At 44.7% G+C, this 14,826-nt stretch overlaps 1 protein-coding gene across 1 annotated transcript in view; it reads left to right on the top strand.

Annotated features, from left to right (window-relative positions):
* Positions 1-14,826, top strand: part of RAPGEF1 (Rap guanine nucleotide exchange factor (GEF) 1) — a 130,981-nt gene that overhangs the window by 43,753 nt on the left and 72,402 nt on the right. Inside the window, exons 2-3 of the mRNA XM_011931182.1 lie at positions 9,327-9,466; positions 10,034-10,147. Coding sequence (XP_011786572.1) covers positions 9,327-9,466; positions 10,034-10,147 — 254 coding nt within the window. The remainder of the gene's footprint in view (positions 1-9,326; positions 9,467-10,033; positions 10,148-14,826) is intronic.

A 14,826-nucleotide genomic window follows, 5' to 3' on the forward strand; every position in this document is an offset into this window, starting at 1 on the left:
GATCTCCTGACCTCGTGATCCGCCCGTCTCAGCCTCCCAAAGTGCTGGGATTACAGGCTTGAGCCACCGCGCCCGGCCGAAAATTTTTTTAAAAGATAGGCTTAGTATTCCCATTAGCAGTGTCATAGTTATCCGGTAGACTTCCTGAACCATTGGGTAGTAGGAATGGATTTTCATGACAAAAGAGTCTTTGGAATTGCAAAACTTCAAATACTGTTTTCCCTCTGTTTTAACAGGAATAGTTCTATATTAAGTAAGACAGAAGATCTTTCAACGTGAAAGTTGTTAAAAAAAATATAACTCCAGGCAGGGCACGGTGCCTCATGCCTGTAATCCCAGCACTTTGGGAGGCCGAGGCGGGCGGATCACAAAGTCAGGAGATTGAGACCATCCTGACTAGCACGGTGAAACCCCATCTCCACTAAAAATACAAAAAATTAGCCGGGCATGGTGATGGGCGCCTGTAGTCCCAGCTACTTGGGAGGCTGAGGCAGGAGAATGGGGTGAACCCAGGAGCTGGAGCTTGCAGTGATCCGAGATCGCACCACTGCACTCCAACCTGGGCAACAAAGCAAGACTCCGTATCAAAAAAAAAAAAAAAGAAAAATATGATTCCAGGTTGCTTTTGGCTCGACTAGACTGGGATTATTTTTAGCTTTTGCCTTTTTAAGTGTTGGCAGAGACCTGACAAGGTTATCACATGACGATAATAGCTGCCATGTAGTAAGTATTTCTATATACCAGGTCTTTGGCTACATGCTTTACACACAGGTCACATTTAATCCCCACAACTACCTGAGGAGGAGGAGCTAGGTCTGTGGCTATGGCTTTCCTCTGGGTGAGGAACCGGAGTCTCTCATGAAAAGTTTGCCCAGGTTAGTGGCCAAGCTCAAGTGAAAACAGAGACACGCAGGCCTGGCGTGATGGCTCATGCCTGTAGTCCCAGCACTTTGGGAGGCTGAGACGGGAGGATCCCTTGAGCCCAGGAGTTCGAGACCAACCTAGGCAACATGGCGAAACCCTGTCTGTACCAAAAATACAAAAATTAGCCAGTCTCATAACCTGGTCTCAAGATAAAATAAATAAATTAATAATTAAAAAAAAAAAGCCACAGACTTCAGCTGTGCTGCCTGCCATGCCCACAGCCCTCTGTCTCCGTCTTTACCTTGCAGTGCACAAAATCCTAGACAAGTGAAAAGACTGTTAAAAAATCTGAAATCCTCATCTTTAAAAAAGCCCTTCCTAATGTCCTCAATCACGCCTCCACTCCGTTTGTCCTTTTTATGCATTTGCAAAATGGGGAATGTGGATTAAGTAAGTGATCTCTAAATCCTTCCCGGTGCTCTACTTCTGAGCCCAGTAGAAGACAGGGAGTGAGGAATTAACAGTCACAGCATTTCTCAAGATTGGCTGCCTCAAAGTTGTCCACCTTGCCCTTGATTTTGTGATACCGTGTGGTTGATGTTTGGAGACTCCCCGCCATCCCTGGTGAGAGATTAAGCTGAGACAGAAACCACTGCTAAGTTGGGATCCCAGCTGCTGCTACAAGTGACACCGAAAGAAGGCCAGTTGATAGCCACATTTGTCAGCAACAGGCAGAGACGATCGTGAAGCCTGGCCGAAGGGCAAGTTAAAAATTTAACAGTGAAATATTGGCATATTGGCATCTGGCAGACCACTTTGGAAGACATTGGGTTGGGCTTTGGTGTCTTTTTGTTCTGCTTGGTTTTCTGTTGAGACATGATTCTGTGAGCAGGCTACATCCTCTCCTCCAGCCCATCCTCTTTCTCTCGCGATAGAGAAGGACTTTCATCCGACAGCCAGATCTGTGGCCTGCGATGTTGCCCAGGAAAGCGGCCGCTGTTGTTAACATCACAGTCATTTATACAGAAATTGGTTGTGAGCTCATATAAGCCACCCTGCCTCTGGAAGGAATGACTAGCAGATTAGTCATTGGGAGTCTCTGACCTCGGGGTAAGTGTCACATGGAGCAAGAGTCTGAGGCTTTCTGTTTTTAAGTTCAGGTGAATTTGAAGTTCCTCTCACAGATTGGATAGATCACAATAAAATAAACCAGCATATGGCATATCCAGGTGAAGGAGGACTTTCGTGTCCTTTCTTAGACATGGCCATGTGGGAAAGTGCATGTCTGGCAACCCCAGGTGTCGGGAGGAATATGGAGCAACTAGGACTCTCCTAACCTTGCTAGTGGGACTGTAACGTGGGAGAGCCACTTGGGAGAATCGTTTTGCAATATCTGTAAGAATCAATGTGGCATATGCCCTACAGTCCAGCCATTCTGCTGTTAGAGGACTCTTGGCATGTGTTCCAGGAGACATGTGTGAGCAGCATTGTTTGTGAAAGCAAAAATGCTGGAAGCAACCCAGTGTCCACTGACAGGAGAGCAGATAGATAAAGCTGGGCTTATGGAATCTACAGAATTTCTCAGCATTGAAAACAAAAGCACTGACACACCCCAGCATGCCTGAGTGTCAGGCCTGCTGTTGAGGAAAAAAGCAAGAGCGTGAGAATCTTTACAATATGCCATCACTTCTGTAAAGTTCACAGACCTATAAGTTAAACTGTATGTGTCGATATAAACTATCCGGAAAAGTAAGGGATGATAAGTCTGAAAGTTAGAGTCGGGCTGCCCGTGGGGAAGAGGTGTGGCTGCAGAGGAGCGCGTGGCGGCACCAGTGGAATCCATCTGCTTCTCGAGCTGCCCCATCCAGTGTGCCAGTCACCAGCCCCAGGGGCTGTTTAAATTACACAGTTAACTCACAGTTCAGTGCCTCAGCCACAGCAGCCACAAGCAGGCCTCAGTAGCCACTAGTCCCTGTCGTGTTAGTTCAGGTACCGGCTGCCTCCATCGCTACAGAAGGTTCTGTTTGATAGGCCAGATGGTGGGTGCCGGGATTTGATTCATTCTGTATAACTTGTATATATATATTTGTATAAAATCTTTAAATTTTTTGTTTTAACTTCAGTTTTAGAAAATTACTAAAAAGAGGCGTATACAAAATCGACAGTGTAACTTCCTAAGTGTGAAAAGCAGGGAAATAGCAAGAGTGGTCAGTGGCACTGCCTGAGACGCAGCAGTCATGTGGGAGCACTCCCTTCACGTCGCCTTCCACCCCAGATGATTGACATGCATGAGACAGGGGCAGGGAGAGTGTGTCTGTCTGTCTGTCTGGAGCCGCTGGCAAGATTGCCCTCACAGCAGTGTTCATGCGAGGGCACCTGTGGTTTCCTCCCCACCCTGCTATTGCAAGGCATTATGGTACCTCCTCAGCACTCAAAGGCATAGTATGAATGACCTTGAAAATCACCTGAAGCCTGTGCTGCTAACCCAAGGTTTCAAGAAGAATGTGACAAGTATACTGTCCTAGTTAGTGCTGTCCTCGATTTCCAGCGTTGAGAAAGTTGGTTGTCATTTGAAAGAATCTCTCCTCTCTGCGTGATTTATGACTTCTTGTGCTAGAGCTGACTGTTCTGAGGCAGATACCGTGAAGAGGGAGATGTATTGGTAGGCATTGCACTGTCTTTAGGTGCTGACATGGTTTCCCAGCTGTGCCCAAGGCAGACGAGAATTGTGAGTGCAATAATAACCCTCCTGAGTTCCGTCAACAGCTCATGGGCAGAGGTGCACTTGGTTGGTCCCTGCCCTTGCCGGAACCTGAGAGGGTTTTTGGTGATGGAACTCCACGCCTCACTTGTCGACCCCAGTTCCGCCCTGGTCGTGATGGCGTAGTTGTGAATCTTGCCACCGCCTCAGCCCCATGCCTGCCCGAACAGCAACTCAGGGCAGTAGACGGTGGAGAAAGCGGAAGTTGGCTCACCCAGCCTGAAGATCTTTGACCGCCAGAGAACCCATGCATCCTGCCCAGACTTCCCCATTTGTGTCTGCTTTCCCTGCTTTCAGTCTTACTTAACAGGGTAGAAGTCGCATGGATTAGGAAACTGCTCTGACAGCCCATCTGACTTGGAAACCTGCCTGGTGAGGGAAGAAGCTGTGTCTTTTAGGGACACTGTGGGGCCGCCATCAGAAGACATGGGGTAGGGACAGCAATAGGATCCATATGCAGGGAGGCAGGTTAAACCAAAGAGGGAAATAGACTAATAGGCTAAAGGCCAGATTGAGACTTCTGGTTCAGTGTCAAAGGAAGAGAAGAGTGGGCATTTATAAGGTCCTGTTTACTTAGGATAGTGAGTTAAATGTTCAGTGTTGCCAATTAACTGGATGAAGATCTGGAAGCAGTTGGGAAATAAGAATTCAGAATCGATTGACCTTGCTATGCATCCACGCTCCTTGTGTTGAGCAGGTGCCATGTGTCAGGCATTTTGTGAAATACCTTATTGCATTATCCACAGTAAATATCTCATTTAATCTACATCACGTCAGCCATCTCAAGAAATATAATGTTATCTCACTCATTTTCCAGACAAAAAAGGGAAAGATTTAGAGAGACGATATCTAAGTATTTTAATGCAAGCATTCTGACTCCAGTGCATACCCCCCCTTTAAAAGAGATGGGTTCTTGCTATGTTGCCCAGGCTAGCGTCCAGTGGCTGTTCATAGGCACGATGATAGCACACTACAGTGCTAAAATCCTGGACTCAAGCAATCCTCCTGCCTCAGCCTCCCACGTAGCTGGGACTACAGGCATGTACCAACAGGCCCGGCTAACAGTGTGCACCCTCTTAAGCATCACGTGAAGGATTAGACTGTTCACATCCATGTTGAAGTATAAAGAAGGAATTATAAACTGTAAATGGGATCCACCCTGCTTGGGTGAGAGAGAGAGAAGAGGCAGGACAGAGGGGAGCAGGACAAGCGGCACCATCCCAGTTCACTTGAATGCCAGGGATGACTGCTGACCTATGAGGGCTGGTGCTGAGAGCCTCCTGACCCTGTTCAGCTGTTCCAGGTGAGGTAGCCAGGTGCAGCAGCTTCCTGTTGACTTTTGTCCTCATCTGGGGACTAAGAAAGACTTTCTGCAGCTCTGGCCAGCACACAGCTGTGAAGCTGTTTGGTTTGACCACATGTGCGTGCGGGTCAGGCCCTGGCTTTTCTCTTTGGTCCGGAGCACCGTGTGTGCCTAGGTAATTTGCAAAGGGTAGATAGTTTATCTGATCCTGCCTGGCCACCTGGAAGGTCTTTAACAAAGGAATTGAACTTCGGCCTTGTTAAGTCACGGGCAGCAATAGTAGACACAGTGAGAGCTGTGTAGTGCAAGGTGCTGTGCTGTTTATTCAGAGGGTTGTTTTGTTTTCTGTTTGGTTTGGTTGTACTAAATTGCTGGAAAAACTTGACAGAGGGAGTTCTTTTTATTTTTAAAACTACAGGTATTTATTTTTCCATTGTGTAGGACAGTGTTGTCTCCCTTAATTTTCAGCCAATTTCAAGTATTTTCTGCTGTTACTAAAGAAGCAGTCTTCTTCCTGGGATATTTTTGTTGTTGGTTGATTTCTTCATTTGTTGAATGTGTGTTTACTGAAACTGATTATCTTCTGTGGGCCAACTACCATGTCAGCACTGGGAGAACAGGCATGAACAAGACAGGTGCAGTCCTCAGGGAACTTGTCCCCTGAGCCTTAATTTTTTTTGAGGCAGTGTCTCGCTCTGTTGCCCAGGCTGGAGCTCAGTGCTCACTGTAGCCTCTAACTCCTAGGCTCAAGCAGTCCTCCCACCTCAGCCTCCTGAGTAGCTGGGACTACAGGTGTGCACCACCATGCCCAGCTAATAGGTAGACAAAGTCTCACTCTATTGCCTAGGCTCCAACTCCTGGGCTCAAGTGATCCTCCCGCCCCAGCCTCCCAAAGTGCTGGAATTACAGGCATGAACCACCACGCCCAGCCAAACTTGCATTCTTGTGAGGAGACAGGTGTAAATAAATCAATTAATAAGTTGTTTTCAGACACTGGGACAGGTTGTAATAATGCTGAGATGAAGGAAGACTGCCAGTGGGCTTTTTTTAAAAAAAAAATAGCTGTATTGATATTTAATTCACATATCATACAATTCATTCAAAAAGGGTACAGTTCTTTTTTTTCCCCCCCTTGTAATTCACTGGGCCTACAACCATCACCAGATTCTAATTTTAGAATACTTTCGTACACCAGGAGAAAAAACTCCATACTGATTACAGCAGCCCTCTCCATCTCTCGGCCCCATCCAGTCTTAGGCAACCACCAGTCTACTTTCTGTCTCTATGGATTTGCCTGTTCTGGACATTTCAAATGAATGGAACCATACAATACATGGTCTTCTGTGGCTGACTGCTTTAGCTTAGATAATGTTTTCAAGGTTCAACTGTGTTGTAGCTGATCAGTACTTAATTTCTTTTTATTGCCAAATAATATTCCATCGTATGGATGTAATACATTTTATTTAGTCATTCACAAACGTGGACATTTGAGTTTTTCCCACCTTTGGCTATTATGAGTAATGTTGCCGTGAACTTTCCTTTGACTTACCTGTACAAGTCACATGGATTTAGGCTTTCATTTCTCTCGCAAATGTGCCCAGGAGTGGAATTTCTGGGTCACATGTCAACTCTGTGATCTTGTGAGAGACTGCCCGACATTTTCCAAAGCAGGGAAACCATGTTACATTCCTACCAGCAATGTGTGGGGCTTTCAGTTCTCCAGTCCTCACTAACACTTGATATTGTCTTTTTTATTAGACCTAGTATGCATGAAGCGTTACGTTTCCTTAATGGCTAATTATGTTGACCGTCTTTCCATGTGCTTATTGCCAATTTGTATATCTTCTTTGGAGAATGCTCCAATTCTTTGCCCATTTTACATTGGGTTATATGCCTTTTATTCTAGAGCTGTAAGAATTTTTTAATTTTTTCTGTATACAAGTCCCTTATCAGGTATAGCTGGCCCTCCATACCCATGGGTTCTGCATCCTCTGATTCAACCATTTTCATGGTTCAAAAATATGCAGGGAAAAACAATAAAAATAACAGTACAATAATGCAAATTTTAAAATAAAGTGTAACTATTTACATAACATTTACATTGTATTAGGTATCATAAGTAATCTAGAGATGATTTGAAGCATGTGGAGGATGTGTGTGCGTCATACACAAATATTCCGCTGTTTTATATAAGGGACATGAGCATCGTGGATTTTGATCCCTGAAGGGGATCCTGGAACCAAGCCCCTGAGGATGCTAAGGTTCATATGATTTTCAAATAGAGTCATGCTCTGCATAACGACATTTCAGTTAGTGACAGACCACATATAAGGCAGACCACATTATAACATATATAAGGCAGACCACATTATAATCTTGTGGTCCATAAGATTATCATAGAGCTGAAAAATTACTGTCGCCTCGCCTGATGTAGCCATCATAACATTCAACGCAATGCATTACTCGTGTTTATGGTGATGCTGGTGTAAATGCACAGCGCATATGGTTATGTACAGTACATAGTACTTGATAATAAATGACTATGTTACTGGTTTATGGATTTGCTGTACTTTTTATCATTATTTGAGAGTATGCTTCTGCTTACTGAAAACAAAATGTTAACTGTAAAACAGCCTCAGGCAGATCCTTCAGGTGTTAGAAAAGAAGGCATTGTTATCATAGGAGATGACAGCTTCATGCATGTTATTACTCTGAAGACCGTCCAGTGGGACAAGATGGGGAGGTGGAAGATGGTGATCCTGATGATCCTGCCCCTGTAGACCTAGGCTGATTAATGTGTGTGTGTCTTTGTCTTTAATGAAGAGTTTTAAAAGTAAAAAAAAAATAATTTCTTAAATAGAAAAAAGCTTAAAGAATAAGGATATAAAGAAAGAAAATATTTTTGCCAACCTGGGCAACATAGTGAGACCTCATCACTACAAAAAGTTTAAAAATGAGCCAGGCATTGTAGCTGTGATCACATCACTGCACTCGAGTCTTAGCAAAAGAGTGAGACCCCATCTCAAAAAAACAAAAGAAAAATACTTTGTACAGCTGTATTATGTGTTTATATTTTAAGCTGTTACAAAAGAATAACATTTTTTAATTAAAAGTTTATAAAGTAAAAAAGTTACAGTAAGCTAAGGTTAACTTATTGACGAAAGAACATTTTAAAAATAAATTTAGTGTAGGTTAAATGTGCCACAGTTATAAAATTTACCCTGGTGTACAGGAGTGTCCTAGACCTTCACATTTACTCCCTGATTCACTCAGAGCAATTTCTAGGCCTGCAGCCTCCATTCATGATAGTGCCCTTCACAGGTGGAATTTTTAATCTTTTATACCATTTACAGTACCTTTCCTACATTTAGATATGGTTGGATACACAAATACCATTGTATTGCAGTTGCCTGCAGTACTCAGTACAGTACCATGCTGTATAGTTATGTGGTCTCGGAGCAATGGGTATTAATTCCATATAGCCTAGGTGTGCAGTAGGCTATCCCATCAAGATTCATTTGAGCATACTCTATGACATTTGCACAACGAAGTCGCCTAATGATGCATTTCTCAGAATTTATTCCTGTCCTTGAGCAATACACGACTGTATTTTCTTTCATCCTGTGGGTTTGTTCATTTTCTTAGTAGTAGTATTTGCAGTGCAAAAGGTGTTAATTTTGATGAAGTCTAATTTTCTATTTGTTAATTTTGTTACTTGTGCTTTTGGTTTTGTATCTAAGAAAACATGGTCAAATTCAAGGTCACAAAAACTCCTTTTTTTTTTCTGAGAGGTTTACAGTTGTAACTCTTACATTTAAGTCTTATCCAGTTCAATGTCAGATAGGAGTGGCGAGAACAGATGTCCTAGTCTTAATTCCTGATCTTTGGGGCAAGTCCTTCAGTCTTTCACCATGGCCCAGAGGGTTTTGAACACCTTACTTCTAGTTCAGTCACTGCTGCCAACTCCAGAGCCTTGCACCTGTCACTTGTTGCAGTTTCCTAAAGAGTGAAGAGGTTGATTCAAAGGGCCTTCCTTTCCAGTTCTCACCTCCTACACATCTGTGATTTGACTGGGTGTTCTTTCTTCTTAGCCAGTTCCCTTGGATGTTAGTTAGATCATCACACAAACTCTCTATGGACACTTGGGAATATTTGCAAGTTCCTTTTCCATATTTATTTGGACTGCCTTTGATTTCCACAATTCCTTGGTGAAAATTGCAAAAATTGAAGCCTGTAAGCAGAAATGTTTTGTAATGGATCCATACGTCCTTTCCTTTGAAACTCTCAACAGCCAAGAAAAAAGATGGGTTTGGGGACGTTGCTCATTTCCACAAAAGGTCAGTGAACCATCACTTCTTCCCACTCCCATCTAACAGTCAGTACCCTCTTTGTTTTCAGACTCTCAGCGTTCTCATCTCTCTTCCTTCACCATGAAGCTGATGGACAAATTCCACTCACCCAAAATCAAGAGAACGCCATCAAAGAAGGGAAAACCAGCTGAGGTGTCCGTAAAGATTCCAGAGAAGCCTGTGAACAAAGTAAGCTGACTCTAGGTGTTTCTCCTGGCCTCACCTGCTTCAAGTAGTATGAGTTTATGCGATTTGTATGTTCCCTCCCTGAGGATTCAGCTTTCAATGATTCATACCTACTTTGTAGCATTCCATGGGCGGGACCTTTGGTGTCCTTATAAAATAAGAACCATTAGGATGGTGAGTGTTTGCCATGTTAGCCAAGCTCGGTTGACTAGGACAGTTCTCCTTTTCCAGCTATGTCATCCTCTGGGCATTAAAAACAGCTCAGCACATCATGTCCACACCCCAGGCTGCTGCCTCCCTGCCCTGCAGTTCCCTACGTTGCCTTGGCGCACACTCAAACACAGGGAACTTTGTGATGTCCAGAACATCCATCATTTGGCTTTAGGGCCTGTGCTCTGAAACATGCAAACCCCTTGAGACCCAGCCAAAGATGTCCTCAAGAGTTAGTGGCCTCAGCAGGGCCAGTCAAGCCAGATATGTTGAAACAGCTATTGACTTTCATCAACCCCTCCCTTCAGCCTCAAACAGCCATTTCAAGCTCTGTAGGAATCCAGGTTTCCTCTCTTCCAGGAGGCAACAGACAGATTTCTACCAGAGGGCTACCCTCTCCCCTTGGATCTGGAGCAGCAGGCAGTAGAATTTATGTCCACCAGTGCTGTGGCTTCCAGGTCTCAAAGGCAGAAGGTCAGTGTAACATTAAGAACAATTGGGTTTGCCTTGCCTTCTACTGCAGAATCCTGGTCCATGGTTTTGGGGATGGAAAAAAAATCTATTGCACTATTATTATGTTCAACTGGGTGGTGACTGTGGGCTGAATTGTTCAGGAAAGAGTCCAAGGGACCTTGGATAAAACTGAGAGTTTATGCAAGGTCCCATGATCTTTGGAGAGAGCTTTGTGGCAGAAGCTCAGGGATTCTTTCTGGGGTTGGTTTGGGTGTGCTGCTTGGGTCCAACGGGTTCCGGGGGATGTGGGCGAGTCTCATCTCTCAAGACCAGCTGTTCCTTGAATTGCTAAGATGATCTGAATAGTTTAGAAGGGAAGAGGCTTCTGAAGCCTTCGAGTGCTTTCTTAGCCATCTCACAAGGCTGGTGGAGTGCAGTGAGACCGCCGCATAACCAAGTGCTCTCAGAGCCACAGACACCTGTGTCCCTAACATTTATGGAGCCTTTTCTTGGCCCAGTGCTAAGTGCTTTACATGTGTCCTCTTACTTATCTTCATAGCAACCCTGATGTATGGAAACTTATTTTGCCAAAAAGGAAACTGGATCTATAGAAATATTAAGCATTTAGCCAAAGTCACACAGCAAAATGTTGGCGAAGTCAAGATTTGAATGCAGGCTGTCTGACGTCAGAGTCTGAATTCTCGAGATGCTACATTTCCTCTTTATGAAAGACAGAATTTTTAATATCTCGTGAATTTAAATATTAATCCTGACTCATTACATAAAAATAAAACTAGGCTGGGCACACTGGTTCACACCTGTAATCCCAGCACTTTGGGAGGCTGAGGCAGGTGGATCACCTGAGGTCACAAGTTCAAGACCAGCCTGGCCAACATGACGAAACTCCCTCTCTACTAAAAATACAAAAAAAAAAAAAAAAAAAAAATTAGCCAAGCATAGTGGCAGGCGCCTGTAATCCCAGCTACTTGGGAGGCTGAGGCAGGAGAAGCATTTGAACCCGGGCGGCAGAGGTTGCAGTGAGCCGAGATCGTGTCATGCTCTCCAGCCTGGGTAACAGAGTGAGACTCTGTCTCCAAAAAATAAATAAATAAAACTAAACTTAGTAATGTAAAATAAAACAAACCTTGTAGACAGATGTTATTAATCCTTTAGTGCTTATCCAAAGTATAATTTCTGTGTAGCAGAACTACAGTCACAGCCATCAGTTTAATGTAGCTGGAACAAGCTAGCCTGTTATTTAAATACATAATTCTTGAATTTTGCAATTCATCTATTTTTGGTTTTTATGTTGACCAGCAGAATATCTTAAAATTTTAGTTAAAAGTGGAGGAAAGTAAAGGTTTTAAATCTAATAGTCTTTTGTTGAAAAATAGTTTTTCTTGCCCCCTCTTTTAACAAAAGGTAGCTGACAAGAGGGAAACAGTCAGTGTTTGCCAGATTGATCTAAATTCCAGATTGAAGAATAATACAGTAGATTTGGTCTGTGCCACAGTTATTTTTTATTACAACCTGTTTTAACCTCTTGTAGCCGAGTTAGTATTAACTACAAGTAGAGTGTAATTGTCATCCAACACTAGTCCAGGCAGTCAGAGTAAAATGATTCACTTACTAACAACGTTATTCTGCTAGTGAACTCTGATGTGAAACTGTTCAGCCACTCAATTCCTGGGATTTCCCTGCTTTTTGTTGTTGTTGTTTTTGTTGTTTTTTGTTTGTTTGTTTTGAGACAAGAGTCTGTGTCGCCCAGGCTGGAGTGCAGTGGAGCAATCTTGGCTCACTGCAGTCTCCGCCTCCCAGGCTCAAGCAGTTCTCCCACCTCAGCCTCCCATGTAGCTGGGACTACAGGCGTCCTCTACCACTCCTGGCTAATTTTTGTATTTTTAGTAGAGACGGAGTTTTGCCATGTTGGCCAGGCTGGTCTCAAACTCCTGACCTCAAGTGATCTGCCTACCTCATCCTCTCAAAGTGCTGGGATTACAGGCATGAGCCACCGCACCCGGCTGGGATTTTCTCCTTTGTTCATTTTTCCAAGAGAGATCATGGAGAAAAATTCAGTGCTAAAGTATACCCCTCATTTAGTAGGGTGCCTGTAAACCCCAAGGGCCGTTTGGCAATGTCTGGAGACATTTTTGGTTGTTGCCATAGGAAGGCAAAGCAGATGTTACTGGCTTCTAGTGGGTAGGGGTTGGGAAGCTGCTAAACATCCTGCAATATACAGGACAGGACAGTCCCCACATACAACAAAGAATTCTCTGCCCCAAAACGTCAGTAGTGCCAAGAGAAATCTGTTCTGTAGCAAGGAGCTATAGGTGCGATCTTCACCCAAGAAGGCATGTTACCCCCTTTTTCGTCATTGCCCATTAGGAAGGGCTGGATGACTGTGCTCTGTCCCAAGCCACCTGTATGGGACAAGCAAATGCAAACCTGTAGCTTTGTAGAGGCCCATGGACAGAACCAGAAGCGTTGAGAACCCTGCCAGAGTATGTGGACTTAGAGGATTATGTCCAAGAAACCTTGCAGTGGGTCTGTCATCTGCTGCCCTCGTTGATTATTCATTAGCTCTCTTACCACTTAGGGAGTGATTACATACATTCTTATTTTACTTCAGGTCGTATGCATGGCTTTCCCTGCTCAGATACGAGGGAAATGGAAGTGCAGGGAGATGAAAGTACATTTTCAGATTCGCTGCCACTTCTCAAGGGCTCCTCCTTGCCCCAGCCCTGTCCTGGGTGGTTTCAGACACGCTGTCTTATTTACTCCTCACCATAATTGTGTGGGAAAGCTTTTATTATTCCCACTGTGCAGACAGTGTTGGCCCTGGTGCACCTTTTCTTCATCAAAATCTGTTTTTCTCACTATATTCTGTTGTCTTCCCAGACTGATTCCGTATTAGCAGTCTCTTGCATCTTCTTAGTGAATTTTAAAATTCAGAGTACATTGTGATGAGCTTCTAAACTTTTTTGCAACCTTTTAACAAGTCTCGCAGTAAGCTGCAGTGCTAAAGTGGTAGAGGAAATTTAGCCACATACTGGGAGTCCAAAGGTATAATTACAGTGAGCAGTGAGCAGGGGGTCCTGGGAGGCGTGAGTGCCCCATCTCTGAGGGCATTTGGACAGAAGTTGGATCCCAGGGCTCTTGGGTGGATTCCTGAAAGCCCTTCCCCTTCAGCTCTTCAGATCTTATGATGAAATAGAAGCAGGGAGCTGCTGCTGCTGGACAGCCTGGTGGCAGGTGGTGATTTGGTGCTCTCATTGTAACCAATATCTGTGTTAGCCATGTCTTCTTCCTGGGCCTCACTGTCCTGGGCTAGTGGAGAAGAATGATGTTGCTTTGCCGTTTTTTTTTAAATCCTACAATTCTAGTGTTTTGTTATACTGATTGTGACCTGCCCTCTCCTCACTCCCCAGCTTAACCCACATTTTCTGGTTACACTGTCCTATAGTGTGGAAATGAGGCTTGCTTTGCTGTGGAGAGGGGAGGCACCAGGGCTGCAGATGGGACAAGGAGTGACAGGGCAAGTTGGAGTGTCCCGGATGCAGCACAGCTGTGGAGAGAGAAGTATCTGGAGGGGAGGGCCAGTGTTCCTCACCCTCTTCCCTGCCGTCTCCTGTGACGGCGCATGGCTGTGGAGCCACAGCCTGGACGTCAGGAATGAGTATGACCCACAGGGCAGGAAAGGCGATGGGGGTTTTCTGTCCACCTCTGCCATCTGGGTCTTAGTTTACTCGTTTATTAAATGAGATCTTTAGACCAGGGGATCTCAAGTCAACCTTTTAACTTCAGCACATTTCTGATCTGGTCTTTCTTCTCCTCTCCATCTCTCCAGGCTCTGAACTCAGACAGACCAAGTTCAAATTCCGTATCTGTCACTACAGTTGTGTGGCCTTGGGCAAGTTGCTTAACCTCCCCCACACCCCACCAAGCCTCAGTTTCCCCACCTGTGAAATAATAGTATCCACTTCACAGGGTGGTTGTAACCTTCAAACAAAACAGCCTATATAAAATCCATAGCACGGTGGGTGCCTCCATGTCCCCAATGAATGGCAGCTACGATCTGGCCTGTTTCTTCCCTTTCAGATGTTCCTATCCTAGGCCCTCTTTCTCTGCTTTATTACTGGCAGGTATATGGTCTCTGGTGTTGGTATAGTTCCTGTTAAATGTTGTGAACCACTTCCATATGCATTCTCATTCAGTCCGCCACAGTCACCTCTTTAGTTACACGGGGCAGATGTTATTCTCCCCATTTTGTGCATGACAAGCCCGAAGCCCAGTAGTTGGCCTTGTCTCTAAGCCATCCCCAGACACGGACAGCCTGATTTAGTTTCCGGGCTTATGTGGACCAATGATGGCAACCCATCCCTCACAGCAGGAGGGGTGCACAGGTGAACGCACCTGCCCTCAGGTTATGCAATGAGGCACCTTCAGCAAAGACAAGGCATGGAGTCCCCAGTCCGAACCAGTGCTGGATGTGGGTGTGAGCTGTGAGCTCTCACTGCCAGCTGCATTCACAAGGAGCCCCAGCTTGACAGCTGAAAGGCTGGAGAATGCACAACACTCAGAGGCCATTAATTCTGGGAATGGAATCTGAGTTCTCAGAGGCAGCCTGGCTGTGCTACATTACATTGTTGGCTCCTTTAGGGGGAGCCCAGGGCAGCCTGACTCTTTTTTTTTTTTTTTTT

The sequence above is a fragment of the Colobus angolensis genome, unplaced genomic scaffold (genome assembly GCF_000951035.1).
Source record: "Colobus angolensis palliatus isolate OR3802 unplaced genomic scaffold, Cang.pa_1.0 Scaffold9, whole genome shotgun sequence".
NCBI lineage: Eukaryota > Metazoa > Chordata > Mammalia > Primates > Cercopithecidae > Colobus > Colobus angolensis.